Genomic DNA, 16,303 nt, shown 5'->3' with positions numbered 1-16,303 from the left:
ATATTAAACAATAAATAAATAATTATTAATAATATTTTATTATAAAATCTATGCAAAGATTCTACGCAAGAGCCTACAATGCATCGGTAAATTGCGAGCCTCTCATCGGGGAGGTCTTGGTTTCAAATCTACTCGCAATTAACACACAATGATAATTAATCTCAATAATAATAAATGACCTAGGCTTCGGCCGTTTACCTATCAAAAAAAAAAAATTTATCTATGCAAAGAAAAACTTACAATTTAATTTTTTAAATGTTTTACAAACTTTGAGAAAATATAATAATATATATATCTTCTATTATAAATATATGTAGTATTGTAAAGTTTAATACTATTATCATTCTAAATAAATTTAATACTATTTTAACGTTTAATACAATTTTAAATTTTAACTATTATTCTAAATCATTCTAAATATTCCCATAACATCTTCTTTTCCTAATTATCATACGTGTTTTTGAGTTAAATATTTAAAATAAAATTTTAAAAATCTTAAATTATCCTAAAAATCCCCATTACCTAAATCAATTTTTAAAACTTTAATAGACTAAGAACTTATATAAAATTTCTTTCATAGCTGCCGCACGTAGGATTCTCCATCGTCGTAGCTACAATTTCCAGAATGCAGACAAGGCGAACGTCTACACAACCGTCTGTAGTGGACTTGAACAGCTACAGTATGCAGTCATTACTGTTTGCAGCAGATAGAAAGAAAAAAGGGGCTTTAGCTGTGAGATTTTAGAGTTTTCAAACATGAACAAGAGGTATTGTATAATACGTCACACTCAAATTTGTCAAAAAAAAAATTCAAAACGCCACATCAACACTCATATTCAAAGCCAAATTGCCACCTCAAGATAAAAAATGTTTGAATACAGGTTGCAAAAGTCACATACTATTCAAGCTTTACCCTGTCCGATTCCATGGCAATTTTCCAATTTATCCGATTCTCATACGTACCATACCAGCATTTGAAGGAAATTTCTGAAGTACCGGTAACTTAGTTTTTTGTATTTTCTTGTTATCATAGTTTGTATTGTGCAAGAATGGCCGCTAGTGGTAGTCAAAGTTCAGCGGCAAGGCAAAGTGAACGAAGTGATAACTTCAAAATTGATGTAGCATCTCCATTATGGAGGCATACTACAAGATTATCACAAGCTTCAGGAGGTGAGTTTTACATTTGGAGCTGTAATGTATGTCATAGTAGACCATTCAACAGCTCATATTCTCAAGTCAAAGCTCATTTTATGGGCCCTAGTGGTAAAGGAATAGGATTGTGCAAATGAAGCAAAGATAGAAAAAGGATGACCGATGCAAAATTAGCAAGATTTATAGAAGAACAAGAAGTTACTGATCGTTTAGTTAACAAATAAACAAATAAGTTTGTATCAACCTTCATCAAGAAAAAGCAAAATGAATTTGCCACTGATCATGTTGTATCCTCCAAACATCCATTCTTGCAAGTACCTGTACCAAGAGAGGAGAGGGAGAAGTAGAAGTTATTACCGATAAAAGATGTCCATTGTATCACGCATTTAAAATGGAGGTAAGAGAGCTTGTTGATGTAGCAATTGCACGTCACCTTTATGCCAATGATCTTCCTTTCAACTTGGTAAGATCGCCATATTGGAAGGAAATGGTTGCAACCATCCTTAAAGCACCGGCTGATTACACTAGTCCTAGATTTGAAAAGGTGCATACTGTTTTACAAAAAGAAAGATTTTTATACGCAAAGCTCTTCAACCAATTAAGTATAACTATTATGTCTCATAGATGGAAAGATAAAACAAACCGACCATTCATTGATGTGATTGCAATGTCCCCCAAAGAAGCAATATTTTTTAGGGTGGTTAATCATGAAGGAGAAGTCAAGGATTCACAGTTCATTTCTAGAATTCTCATTGAGGCAATAGAGATGGTGAGTAGTGAGGATGTGATCCATGTGGTCACAAATAATGCCAAAAATTGTAGGGGTGCAGGTACTTTGGTTGAGAATTGTTACGACCGTATTTTTTGAACATTGGGCATTGTACACTCTCAACTTGGTCATGCAACAAATTGGCACCCAAATTGATTGGGTGAAGCAAATATACCAAGAGGGAAAGGAGATACAAATGTTTGTGACAAACCACCACAAATCAAAATCCATATTCAGATCATTCTTCATGTCAGGATTGTTTAAAGTAAATTCAAAATTGTAATTAGTTAGTTTCATTTATTTATTTAATTTGAATAAGTCTTATATTCATGTTTAATTATCAAATTGTATATAAATTTGCTTAATATTTGTTGTCATATTGTTAACTTGCTTAGGTTGTTGAGACCCAATTCGCATCTCATACTGATTTTACTTTTTATGAGACCACTCCTCAAGGTGCAAGGGGTAGTGAGCCAAATGGTTATTTCTAGCCAATAGGGTATATGGAAGGCTTAAAATTTGGAGAGAGACCAAAAGGTCAAGGCTTTGGTCTTGGATGACAATTGGTGGACTTGTGTGCAATTTATATTGGATTTCACCAAGCCTATATAATTATACTACGCTTTGCTGATACAAATTCACCTTGCTTAGGAGATATGTACAATGGCATGGACAACATGGTAGAAAAGGTAAAGTTTTCCATACAAGCACATGAGAGTGACCGCACCGAATGTGAAGCCTTATGTAATGAGGTGGAAGCAATTATTCATCATCGTCAGGAGAAGATGACTACCTCATTGCACCTCCTTGCATATGCCTTATCTCCAAGGTACTATAGCCAGGTAATACTTTCTATGTCGGATAGAGTTGAACCATATGTGGATGAAGAAGTTGCTACTGGGTGCTACAATGCATTTGCAGGACTCTTCTCAAATGATGAAATGCACAAAAAGGTAAGGCTAGAATATGGCTTATTTGCTTCGGGGCCAAAACTTACTCCATATGAAATAAAGGACCAAATGAATTGGGAGCTATCACATGGTACATGTATGGTCAACCATTCAAGCATCTACAATCTCTTGCAATCAAGATCCTCTCACAAGTAGGGTTTTTTTGTTTAACAATTACATTCTACAATTTAGTGTTAACATTCTTTAAATTTCTGTTTGTATGTTTGATTTTACGAACACTATCCAAGTTGCGAGTTCTTATGCTGCTGAACAAAGTCAAAGTACATACTCCTATATCCAATCAGTGAAGCGCAACCAATTGGGCTGAAAGAAAGCTAAGGACTTGAATTATATACATACCAACTTGCGTCTTTTGTCATGAAAGGAGAATGGATACAAGGGTCAACCAAACTTTGGGGTGTAGCCCCTAAATGTGCAAACTTGGATGCAACATTACAGGATCTTACTACAACCACAGATGATGGTGCTGATAGCATCATGGCACGTGCATCTAGCACAAGTGGAACCATGTTTTGTTCAATTGAACTTACCAGCCTTGCAGCAGAAGGAGATGATGACAATGTTGATTTTTTTAAATTACTGAATTTGATTACTGAATCTTGAGTCTTGACTCTTGATTGATCAACATTATATCATGAACTAAGTTTTAATTTTGTAATTCAAATTGCATTGGAATCTTGCACTTGAGGAATTTACTAATTAGTTATTTCAATTTGTATATTTCATATTAGTCACTTTGTGTTTGTGAAGTTTTAAGTTAAACTATCAATGGTGAAGTATCATGATATGGGATGGTTTATTTTTGTATCAGAATCAGAATCACACAAAATCCAAAATCCAAAAAACAAAATTCAGACATTTGCACATCAGAATCCCGCATCAGCATCAGAATCAGAATTGGTAACTTGGTTCAAAACTAATCATTAACCATGCAATATTCAAGTCAAACGGGCGAAGTCAATGTTTATATTTTCTAGAATTAAATCAAATCGGTAAATAATATCTCCAGGCTACTCATTCTTACAATGTAACCAGATTTCCTGTGTTTATGACTGCATGCTTTTACATAAACCCTTTAATAAGCTCAATATATCTCTTGACATACAAAAAATGAAATTTATGAATACCTATGTAAAATGGGCCACCAATGAACTGTATGAATCTTTTTCTGAAGATCTACTTGGGGCATGCAGCAAATCTCTGTCTGGTTTATTCCCTGCCCCAGTGAACTGTCATAACAAGTAGGCAGTCGTACAAGAGGCTGACCTATCTCAGCACCCCTTAATTTATACAACTATTCCTAGTTCATACAAGAGGTCGACATATTATAGTCACCACGTTAAAATAATCAATTAGTTCTACTAACCAGGTCAGCCAAGGCAAATTGTGGAATAATTTAATTTATTTCTAATTTTGAGTTACTGTATATTTACAACTCCATTTATTTACTTATTTAGTGAAAAATCCAACAAGTGATCTGGCTGGCCTGTTGTCTAACTGGGATCCTTACAGTACTTAATTGCAGGCTCATTCCTTTTAAACGCTTAGTTGCCATATTCGTGTGTCAGAGTCTGGATCTGGATTCGGGTCCAATCCAGATCCGGATCCGCACGTGGATCCATTAGGATCAGGGCAGGATCCTCGATCCTGCCTGTGGATCCACGGGCGGATCCTGACAGATCCACAAGCAGGATCGAGGATCTTGACCAGATCCTTGAGGATCTAGCGTAAATCCGCGTAAATCTGTGGCCAAGGAAGCACCAAAGACAAAACAAAAAAAGTGGGCCCAACTCAATTTTTTAGTGTTTGTTTTCTAAACCCTAAAAACGGCCTTTAATTCATTATGCAAGTTCATTTTCTCTGACGCTTGCTCTCTATTTTGCTCTCTCATAGTTGCTAGTTTGAAGTAAAGTGCTTGGATTCGAAGGAGATCAGTTGTGCTAGTTTATAATCATGAAAATAGATCAATTATCAAGTATACTAGATTCATAGATGCATACTAGAATCATAGATTCATACTGTGAAATGATTTAGTTTTAGAATTATGTATATTTCTATTTTTTTTAGTGTGTATATGTGTGTGTGTGTGTGTGTGCACGAATCCTCCACGAATCATAATTGAGGGAAAAAATTCCCGAATCCACAGATCCGATTCACATGCCCGAATCAGCAACTAAGCTTAAAAGTTGAACCATCCCCCTCATGGAATCCTGATGCTGATATGGATTTCTCTGATCTTCCTAATGAATTCTGGACCCTGGTACTTCATCTTTATCACCCATTGCCACCTTTTCTCTTTGCTTGTATTTCTGGTCTGTGTACCTCATCAATCCACAGGCTGGCGGAATGCAAAACTCTGGTACCACTCAAATATACCAGCTTGAATAGCAAGTGATTAAAATAGTTTTCACCAATATTAGCAACAAATAGCTTATGTGAACACATTAATTTCTCGGATTTAAACAATCACTCAGAAAATAGTGTGAAACTTTCCACAATTATAACCCAGAATGTATTTGGCTCACAGAACACACCACTTCAATAACTAAGCAATATTCAGATTGCAAGGGAGAAGTCGATGTTTATATTCCGGGACTATTAAATCAAATTGGTAAATAATATCTCCAGACTGCTTGTTCTTAAAAATAAGCAGAATTCCGAAGTTTATGAGAACATGCATTTACACAAACACTTTATAACACTTATATAGCTGTTGGCATACAAGACAGGAATTTACAAATATCCATGTAGAATAGGCCAACTGTGAACTGTATGAATCTTTTGCTGAAACTGCACCGACTTTTGCCACATCCTTGAGCATTCTGATCAAAGTAGTCTTCTACTCAAATGTGCCCCAATGGAGCCTTATAAGCTGGCTATCATCTGGGGCAAACAGCACGTCTCTGTCTGTCTCAAGTGCTGGGTGATACTTTCCTAACAGTTGGTGCTGGTTATGAGATACTCAACACAAACCTGAAACTCCTGTCACTCTTCGCACCCATAGAAGAAGGCAATGGATAAAGGACATGTGCAGGTTAGAGTTTCATCTGACCTCTGATTTGTTCCCTGGGATTGAGCCCCAGTGAACTGGCATGCTGAGAATTATCTTCAAATTGTGATATCTCCTTCTCCCAGCGCCCCTTAATTTATACAACTCTTTCCTAAGGCAGTTATAGAATAATCCATCCCAAATGTCATACAAGAAGTCAACCTAGAAAGATATTATATAAAAAACCAATAAGTGCCACTAAGCAAGTCAGTGTATGGCCAATTATGGAATAATTCCATTTATTTCTGATTTTGAATTACTATATATTTACCAGTTTATTTTTTTTATTTGTTTATTTATAAAAACTCAAACAAATGATCTGGCCAACTTCGTGACTAACTGAGATCACTACGGCCTTAGGACTTTCAATGATGGTCATTCAGTTAGGATCTTCCTGTTTTACAGTTGATTCTTCTTTTGAATGTTTCTTTTCCGTATTTCATTTCTATTTTAGAAACTCTGCTTCTAATCCTGGTTAAAGAGTTTTTTCTCTTCCTTGTAATCACACCATTCTATCAATTATCATTTCATTGTAACCAAAGCCTATGGCATTTTCATGATTTTTTAAATTTTGTATTTGCAACACCTGGAATTTTAAGCTATCCTAGAAACTTATTAGAATTTCAAGAAGATTTTTTTTACCGATTTTTATAAATGCAAAGTTTTTTTTTCCTAAGTTAATATTTTCTCAGATCAAAGGTTTAAAAAGAGGTACTCAGTTTTTATCTTAATTGAAGGTTTAAGGAAAGTCTTTTAGCGATTTTTCCTTGACAAACATCATATGGATTTTTGAAGGTTTTTTAAGAGCATTTACTATAAGGTTCGTAAATTGCCATTATATTTTGGCCGACCAAAGAATCTTTTATTTAGCTTCAAAGACAGCTCATTAATGCTCAAGAAGGAATGTTACATGAAGCCACCCCAAATAAGTCTAAAGCAATAGCTCTCAAAATGGAGTGAATAAACATTACTTGATGTAATCAATTGATTTTTCTTAAAACAATCATTAAATTCTAAACACGTCCAACATGTTACGAATATGTGATGAAACCTTACATAAATTGCCTTCATATTTAAAACTCCAAAGAAGTCGCCACATTTTTGTTCTAAAGAAATCTACCTTTATTTTATTAAACAATGACATGGCATACAGTCAGACTTGGCAGAAGCAGCCAGCTCAGGCACAGACCCAAGTAGATCAGCCAGACAACCAGGTAACTTATGATCTGATGAATAATCAGCAGCTTGATAAGCATTTCATTCCAATTATCTATCACTTGAGTGCCCTCCAAAATTTATACAACCTTAACCATCAATCTTTGACATTGATCACGAAATACTCAACACTCTTTTGGATCTGATATGCTAGCACTGCCTGTGTTATTCCTTCATCTGTGACTGCTATAAGGAGTAGACAGAATGACTTGGGCCTTACTATTGCTATTTTGGACATTATTACCTGTTGGGTGCCCAAAGAATAATTGATCACACATGACCTGAAAACTGTTTTTCTGGCACAGTCATTTATTACATCAGAAATCCAGTTGGTGCAGTTAAACTATTCCTGTATCACATACCTCTTATGAAGAACGAATAATCCTGGGGAAGTGGGGATGTAAACGAAATTTGGAAAGGACATAGCTGACAGAAATAAATATGGACATTGGACGGGGTTGGCTTCACAAATCGTGATGTTTGAAAATAAAAGATATTTAAGAAAGGGCAGGAAGTGGAAGATTGGCTCGCTAGAAGTTGATTGAAGGAATGGTGAAGCTGAAGATAGACTATCAGAAAGCAATTGATAAAGAACGTGGTGTTGTATTGAACTAGGAGGCATTATGACTGGGCTGTGATCTGTAGGAAGCCTGGGAAAACCAGAATGGGCTAAACATTGCACACTGATGTAAACATTTTTGCAGAGTTACCGGAAACTCCTCTGTCCTTCCTTGGGCGCACTTATCCCAGTATCCAATTTGCAAACATATCCGAGACTGCCCAAATACACATTGACTATTGCACCAATGTTTGCCTAAAAAATGTTGGTTTTCCAAGTGTGCAAAATACTATGTAATTTGATTTTTTTAGATGTGTAAAACTGCCCATATTTAATTTTAAAAACTTTATTAATACAAATGTTTTTTAAAAATGGTATAAACGAAACCCATACCAAATGAGAAAGACAAATAAAATGTTTTTCTATTCAGCAACCCATTTTGTTGGGTTATCTTCTAATGCAACTCTACAATTTTTGCATATTGTAATGTGTTAAATTAAGTTATATATATTTATGTAGCATTTGTTTGTCAATATTGTTTTTGAAGCATTGAAAAACTCTAATAAGTTAGAAAATTGTGTTAAATATATGTGGATGTGATATTAATCAATGTCGTATCCAGCCGTATCCATATTGGGGATCTTAAAAAATGGTCGTATCCGTACCCAGTACCATATCTGTATTTCTATCCATATCCGTATCCATGCAACTTTGCATTTTTGTAAGAGTTGGCATTCTGATGTAAAATCTTGATGCACTGTCATCCTGAATTTCTGAGTTTTCTGTTATCTACTTGTTGAAATTATGATTCAGTTTTATAAGGAGCTGCCTTGTTCATAGTCTACTTAATTGGGTTCACAAATTTGGACTGCATTACATACTCCATTACCAAATGTATCTCATTGCATGTGTATACCTTCAACTTTTGTTTTATCTCATTAAATTCAGCTTCCTACCATGATCAATCACTCTCTTAGTCTCGTCAACTTTAGAAACACAATTTATGAAATTTTTTAAAAGAATGTAATGGAAGCTATCCCTAACCAAATGGACAAATCATCTTGACAGACTAGAATTGCCTATGACATACCAGGTATATCACCAAGCAGTGCAGTGAATGGTTGCCATAACCCTCGAGAATTCTCCGCCTTTGTTTGTATTGCCCTTAGCTTTGATGATGCAACCATCTTCATTGCCTTTGTAATCTTTTGTATACTCTTTACACTTTTCATCCTGTTTCGTACTGCATGATAAATTGCCACATATGAATTCCACCTTGTTTAAAGTTTCAGACACAAGTAGCATTTCAAGCAACAAAATTACAATCTCTATCATATTCCAAATAATTCTTGAAAAAAAGTATATTGGAATCTAGAATATAGACTATAAGAAAAGAGCATAAGTTTAGAGAATGAAATGCATCTTACAAACATATCGTGGAATGTAAAAAAGGCAAATGAAAAGGTATCTCACCAATTTGAGTAGAAATTGCTCGCAAGCCAAAGGAAGGCAGTTCCCTGAAAAAACAAAGTTTAAGGATGAGAACTGCCAATCCAACCAAGGAATGGAGTAGTTATGGCGATTTAAAACAAAAGAATAACCAAATAAACAATACCTTCGGTTCATATTTATGTAAACAATTAAAACTATGTTGTAACAAAAAAAGCAAAGAGATATGGTATAACTCCAGAAAAGGAATTAAATCCCGCTATGGCAGCCTACCCATGATCAGGCACTTTATAATTAAGCAACATTCTTGAAGCTTCTTTGCCACTAGAGATTTAAAACTTCAAAATGATTTCAATAATCTAGACCATCATTAAGGATAAAAATTGAACTTAATATCTCTACAAGTATGCTACTGAGGAAAATGATAAAATAGATTAGTGTTAACCAACTCAAGTTCAAAGCCAGCTCTGGCAACTGAATAGACTTGGTTGGTCTAGAGGCATTTCCATAAAGGAGAAACAAAACGATATGCCATTATGCTATGGTCATCTTAGTTTACAACGCAACATTACCCACATGCTGAGTTCAATATCCAGGCCCATGAAATATTTGATGGGCTAAGATATTTTTGAAAAAAAATGCATCTTAGATTATATTAAAGTGGGATATTATTAATCACAAATAAGCTACTTTTGCCCACATGCTGAGTTCAATATCCAGGTCCCTATAATATTTGCTGGGCTAAGATATTTTTTGAAAAAAAAAAATGCATCTTAGATGATGTTAAAGTGGGATATTATTACATCACAAATAAGCTATTTTTTCCCAAGAGAGGCATGTAAGGCTAACATACCAACCCTGGCATGTCTAAACTCTGTAGTTTGTGTCAGTGAGTTTGACTAAAAGTCTATGCAACATTGCAAGAATTACCCCATATTTGTTTATGAAACATTGAAATATAGCAAGAAATATAGACTGTGTCTGCTTGCTATACAATTCAAAATGTAGAACCTATAAGGTATTCTTTTCCATACGATTTGGAATCTTTTAGCCCCTAGATCTATACTATGTCCCATGGATCCTATTTTACACCTTTCTTAGGTAGTTTTGCACAGGTCGCCATTTAAAGCACTTTTAATTTACATCCAAATCAAGTATATGTAGGCGTCATAGTATCAATAAAGGTAAAGATATATGTTAACATAGACATGCACACATGCACCTAAATTTTCATTTACACTGTAAATTCCTTACGTTGTAAACTAAGGAAAAGATTACAAAGTTGCACGATATAAAGGACTCTTGCCAAGAGCTACATTAAATCTCTGTAAAAAAAATGTGTCAGTGGGAACAATTGCATTGCCAATAAACTAAGTTAGTAATAAAATTGATTTTATCTCATTTGCAACATTCATGTAGAGACCAAGTATAGCAACAATGGGTAAGCCAGTGTGCAAAATTACTTAAGAAGTTCGGTTCTGTGGTGATAAATTATTGATAACCTTACATTTATGGGAAAGCTATAGAGTCAGCCAAACACTCAAGGGGCCAATGTCATCTCTTTCCATTATCTACATAGACAGATCCTATAATTTATGGACTGCTTATTAGAAATCTTTAGTTACAAGAGAAATGACAAATTTTAAAAGTTTAGTTTCAATTTCCCTTATCATGTAGTAGGACAGCAATTTCAAAAAAAAAAAAAATTTGATTCCGTAGATGATATAGACTGCTCTCTAAGAAGATTTCAGCAGCGCACCACAATGTGAAAAATTTGCAGAAGTTTTTCCCACAAGTAAACATCTCTTAGTTTCCCATAACAAAGGGAAATACAAGGTGTGCTGGAGGCGACCAGTCCATTCACTTTCCCCTGCCTCAATGAGCATAACCTGGTTACCTCACAGTAGCATTATGAAAATATCCAATGCATCCAATTTTTGGCCCTGTGGTATAGTTGTGGCAACATCCCTGTTAGCTTTAAGTCAATAGCGCTTGATGTTCAGGATAGGGATTGTGAGGACTTTAGAATGGGAGCAGCTGGTCAAGTGAGTGCTGCAGGTGGTGTCAGCAGCTAGGGTGTTCTTCATTAAAAAATGTGGCAACTGGATGGCATTCCTTTCTGTTTTTTTGGCATGTTGATTTATGAGCATTTACCCTTGCTGGTCTGTTTAACTTTCTTGGTCTTTATAAAAAAAGACCTATCTTTTGTGATTCAAATGTTATTATGGGCAGAAACCCCTATAGAATCCCCTAGAATTTGATATAAAAAAAGAAAACATAACATTCACATTTTGTACATCGAAGGTTTCAGATCAGACAAACAAAAATAATAGACGAAACACAATATTCATTGGTCAAAAAATATGGTTTATAAGTTCAAATTGCATCACATAATCTGATAATCATGATAAAAAGGCTGGCCAAGCAAGTCATCGTGTTATCCTACATAAGAGATTGCAGATATTTGGGTTACAGGTGGATTAAAGAGGCATTCTTTAAGCTTGGCCCCGTGTCTTTGCGGATCTGTCATGAAATCACATCCATTTCTTGGAACACACCAACATTTTGAGCATTTCCAAAATGAATAATTGAGAATCAAGATCCAAAACAGCGACCAGACCATTTTGGTACAGGTATATGCCATTGAATACAACAAAATAGAAAACATTCTGCAAAGTTGCAAAGAAAGGACCCCTTCTGATCAGATATTAGTAAAACAAAGGCACATTAAAATCACATAGATCTCTGCAAAGATTCTTTCACAGATGAACTTTTGCTATCAGTGCCCTGCAAGATTCTCCAACTTAAGTCTTTAAGTAAAGCCAAAGACTACTAACCTTGAACATGCAGCTCTCTAAGGTAAAACTGTCAAAAAAATGATGGATTTGTATAAAGACAAGATCAAGATACACCCCAAAAAAATTCCGCTAGGAAATTTTTTAGTTTTAGTTTTTGTGAGATAAATATAAAAAAAAATTGTTTTAGTTTTTGTGAGATAAATATAAAATCGAATACAACTAATTTTCTACAATTTAGATCCTGGTATATGGAAAGTCTTGGTTTAAAACTTTAAAATATAATAATTGGAGTTTGGGCCATCACACAATTCCGTGTTAAGTTTTACCCCACCATTTGGAATTTGCCATCGTTAGTCCAGATGATTTATTATACACACAAATTGACTAAAAGAGTAATCCAGTAGTGATGCTCAATAGCTATTTGCAGAACTCATCTTTCAACAAACCTCAATTTAAAACTACAGAAAATTACCAAGCTCAAAACATTAACTACAAAATGTAAGTGACAAGAAATCTCATTAATAAAGATACAAGCACATGCTATGGCTCGGAATCTAAAAAACAATATTTTCTCCTTAATTGATCCAGTTCTTGACCACCTCCACAAGTAACTAAGCAGAGTGCCTTGATAATTTAAACAAACTCAGGTCCATGTGCAATCTTGCCTTGGCCAGGACAGATGCTCCTATTTGGACATATGTTCTTTTATGTATGTTGATAATCTATAGTTAGTGTGCATCTTGCTTTCAAATTGTAGCTTCTTGTTTATTTTACATTGAAGCTCATCTTTTACTCCTTGCTAGCATTTATGAAAATAGCTTCAATTTCCAATTTCCTGCCTCCCCATTCATGGACATTATAATAGTTTCTTCTTGGATAAATTTCTTGGCGGATTCCAGGTCCTTGATGTTTCCACAGTCCTCAAAAAAAGAATGACAACTTCCAACAAAGTTTCAACAACACACATTACAATGTTAGAACTCAGCAAAATAATTCAAGCATAATTCTCTCCATATAAAAATTCTTTGGCATTAATTTATTCTCAATTATATGAAAGATAAACTCTAGTTTATGTACATTCGCATTAATTTATTCTCAATTATATGAAAGATAAACTCTAGTTTATGTACATTCTCATTGAAGATTGGTGCCCAGCCTAGAATTCTAAGAATATGCTCTAGTATCTAGGACGCTCAAATTTAAGGCATACTGTTTTTTAGACCTTTCTCCAATTCTCACAATGACAATATGGACAATTTTCTCCTTCATAAATATTGTGCATGATGGAGACAAGCAAATACTATTCCACATGAAATATCTTTAAAAATAAGAAAGTCATATTTTAACTTTTATGAACATGCTAATAAGCTCATACTATAAAAGATGGAGAGCCAAGTCCTAATAATCATGTGAGTGATAGCAAATTTTAAAATATTAAAATATTTCTATAATAGTCATCTTTGTTACTTTAGAAAATTTCTATTTCCTATTTCTGTTTATGATTGTTTCGTTTAGAATCATCATCATGTAATCTGTTATAAAAAGATTTCTATGATTGCTTCGTTTTGAATGTTCCAGTCCGATTATCATAGTTAAATTAGATGTCAATGTAATGGACCTTAAACCTTTAGATATCAACATAAACGGTAAGATTATCTCTGTTCTGCTAAGATTTATAGAGGGCTCCGTTTTCATCCCAAAACTTAAGCAGCCAAGTCAAACCCTCTGTTGCCCAAAATGTCCAAACCATAGATGGAAAACTCGCAGATTAGTCGACGAGTTTTAAAAACTCGCCGAGTACTTAAGCTAGGCGAGTAAATCCCAGAAAAACTCGCAGTTGGAAAAACTCGGCAGTGAGGCAAAAACTCGCCGATTACTCGGCGATTACTCGTCAAAAACTCGGCGAGTTTTTGGTTAAAACTCGCGATTTACTGGCCCGCGGCCTGTGACAGCTAAAAAGGGCAAAAAGTGATTTGTATAGTTTAGCACCTATACACTGTATGCTTATTTGTTGGGGTTAGCACCAAGAAGCCCTGATTGTAAAGTTGAGTCATGCTTCACTCAGAATAGAAGTCGTCCAATGAAGGAGGCATTGTACTTTGTACTCACTATTCCCTTATTCTCTTGTGTCTAAAAGTTTGAAGAAATGTTTTTTTTAAGGTATTTTTGTCCTGAATCTACCACATACCATCTAGTGTTCCTCAAGAAACCTAACTCTTTCATAATATAAATAACATCATTTAATGCACCTACAAGAGGTCTCATTCTTTCACAATTGTAATGGTTTCAAAACCCCATGCTTTGTACCCAGTTGTAAATGTGGTATCATAAATACCCATCTGCCCACTGGATCATGGTCAATGAAGGGGGACCCGCTACAACTAAAGTTGGTTTTTCTAGATATTATGCAAATTAAGGAATTTGGCCTAATTTTGTACTTGATCAAAGCTCAGTGTTGGTTTTAATAAATACATGCTTTAAACTTAAGCAATAAATTCTGCCAAACCTTTAAGTTAGGTGTTACATCATTAGATAAGACACAGTCTTCATTGCTCATAAATTCTTCTTCCTTGTGGTTGGTGACTCTGCAATCTACAGGGTGCAAAGTCCCCAACATGTAGCGTACTCACCAATCTACCACTAATTAACTTGGGTTCTCTAAACTATGCTTGTTTCTTTTGTATTGTCTTTAATTAACTTATTAGATGCATCTTCTCATTAAATTTTGCAAAATAAATGTATTTTAAATTAAATTTCAGCGGTTTTTTAGGTTCCCGAGTTTTTTTTTTAAATCGCCGAGTTTTTCCCGATTAAACTTTTGGGAGGCTTGGCGAGTTTTCCAACTATGGTCCAAACAACCTTCAATGAGGAAGGTGGAGGCGACTCAATTCATATGGAGGAAGAATGGGAGAAAGGGGAGATCAGGGAATGTCCCCCCATCTAAACTCAATTATTGTTAGACCTGATAACTCCTGGGAAGAAGTTCCCTCACCTATGTCGCCTATCCAGGCTTCCCCTCAATGCTGGATCTGGAGGAGGATGTGGAGCCGAATAGTATAGTAGACCTTTCTGCCAGCCCTCAAACGAAGCAATCAGGCAACTCTCCTGACAGAAAAGAAGCTGAAGTAAATATGCTGATAGAAGCCCTTAATAATATGGTGGTGGATGATCTTATGAATTAGTTTTTGGACAAAATTTGGGATGAGGATGAGGTTAAGCTACAGAAATCTATTCTGTTCAATAAGATTCTCAACAACATAGAAGAAGAAGAGGGAGGTCTTCACTCCATCCCGAATAAAGATATTACAAATGAGGACCAGGAAGTACTGTCAGAGGGCGAATCTGGTCCCCTATGTCTGGGTGCCTCTCTTCCCAATAGGAAGAACCAGGATTGTGCAAAATCTTTGAAGAAATGAGAGCACAAATCTTTACATGAGCTGAGATCCAGGGATGGGGTAGCTATAGGACAAGTGAAACTTACCAATTTACTTCATGTAGAGAAGGGGAAGATCCTTCCCATGTCATCATGAACATCCTAACGTGGAATGTTAGGGGCCTTAATGCCCCTAACAAGCAGTGGCTTCTAAAATGCTGCACCTCTACTACTATATCATTCTTCTTCAAGAAACCAAACTTACAATAGAGGAAATGGATAAAGTTAGAGGGTCTTTAGGATGGTGGGAAATCCAAGAGTCCCCAGCTGAAGGAGCCTTGGGAGGGCTAGCTATTTTATGGTACCCTAGGAACATTTCTTTATCTTCCTTAGAATTTCATAGGAACTGGATCTGTGGATGAGTGAAAGGTATCAGATCAGATATTTGGTATACACTCTTCAATGTATATGGTCCAATTAGTAATCAAGATGAAGCTAAGTTATGGAAGGAACTAGAGGAAAGGATTAGGGTGGAGGGGGAAGGAATATCTATCTTGGGAGGAGATTTTTATGCAATCCTCCAGCCCTCAGAAAAGAGAGCGGGTAGTAGTTCCCTTTCCTTAGCTTCTAAGGACTTTTCAAACTGGGTCAATTGGTTGGATCTCATGGAAATAGAATGTTCACCTAAGACCTTTAATTGGAATAATAGAAGGAAAGGTGTCTGCAATATCGCAGAAAAATGGATAGATTCCTTATCCATAGTGATCTGTCTACCCTTTCTATCTTGTTCCAGTCTGAAGTCAAACCTATTTTAGGCTCTAATCACTTCCTTGTTCAACTCAAAATTATGGAAGATAAGCGCCCAAGCAACTGTCCTTTCAAGTTTGAACAGATGTGGTTCAAGGATGAAAACTGTCTCAAGTTGATTAAACAATGGTTGGAGGAGTTAGAGGTCTCAAGATCCAAAC

The 16,303-nt window shown here is 35.4% G+C and overlaps 1 protein-coding gene across 1 annotated transcript in view; it reads right to left on the bottom strand.

The window, feature by feature from the left end:
* ATP3 (gamma subunit of Mt ATP synthase) overlaps positions 1 to 16,303 on the bottom strand; it is an 83,782-nt gene that overhangs the window by 58,232 nt on the left and 9,247 nt on the right. The window contains exons 2-3 of the mRNA XM_089820019.1: positions 9,189 to 9,232; positions 8,806 to 8,958 (exon numbers count right to left, since the gene is read on the bottom strand). Of these exons, the coding sequence (XP_089676145.1) occupies positions 8,806 to 8,958; positions 9,189 to 9,232 (197 nt within the window). The remainder of the gene's footprint in view (positions 1 to 8,805; positions 8,959 to 9,188; positions 9,233 to 16,303) is intronic.

Source organism: Cupressus sempervirens, chromosome 3 (genome assembly GCF_028749045.1).
Source record: "Cupressus sempervirens isolate cs-2001-9-10 chromosome 3, ASM2874904v1, whole genome shotgun sequence".
Lineage (NCBI taxonomy): Eukaryota > Viridiplantae > Streptophyta > Pinopsida > Cupressales > Cupressaceae > Cupressus > Cupressus sempervirens.
The sequence above is the reverse complement of the archived record's forward strand: the minus strand, read 5'-3'. Positions and strand labels throughout refer to the sequence as shown.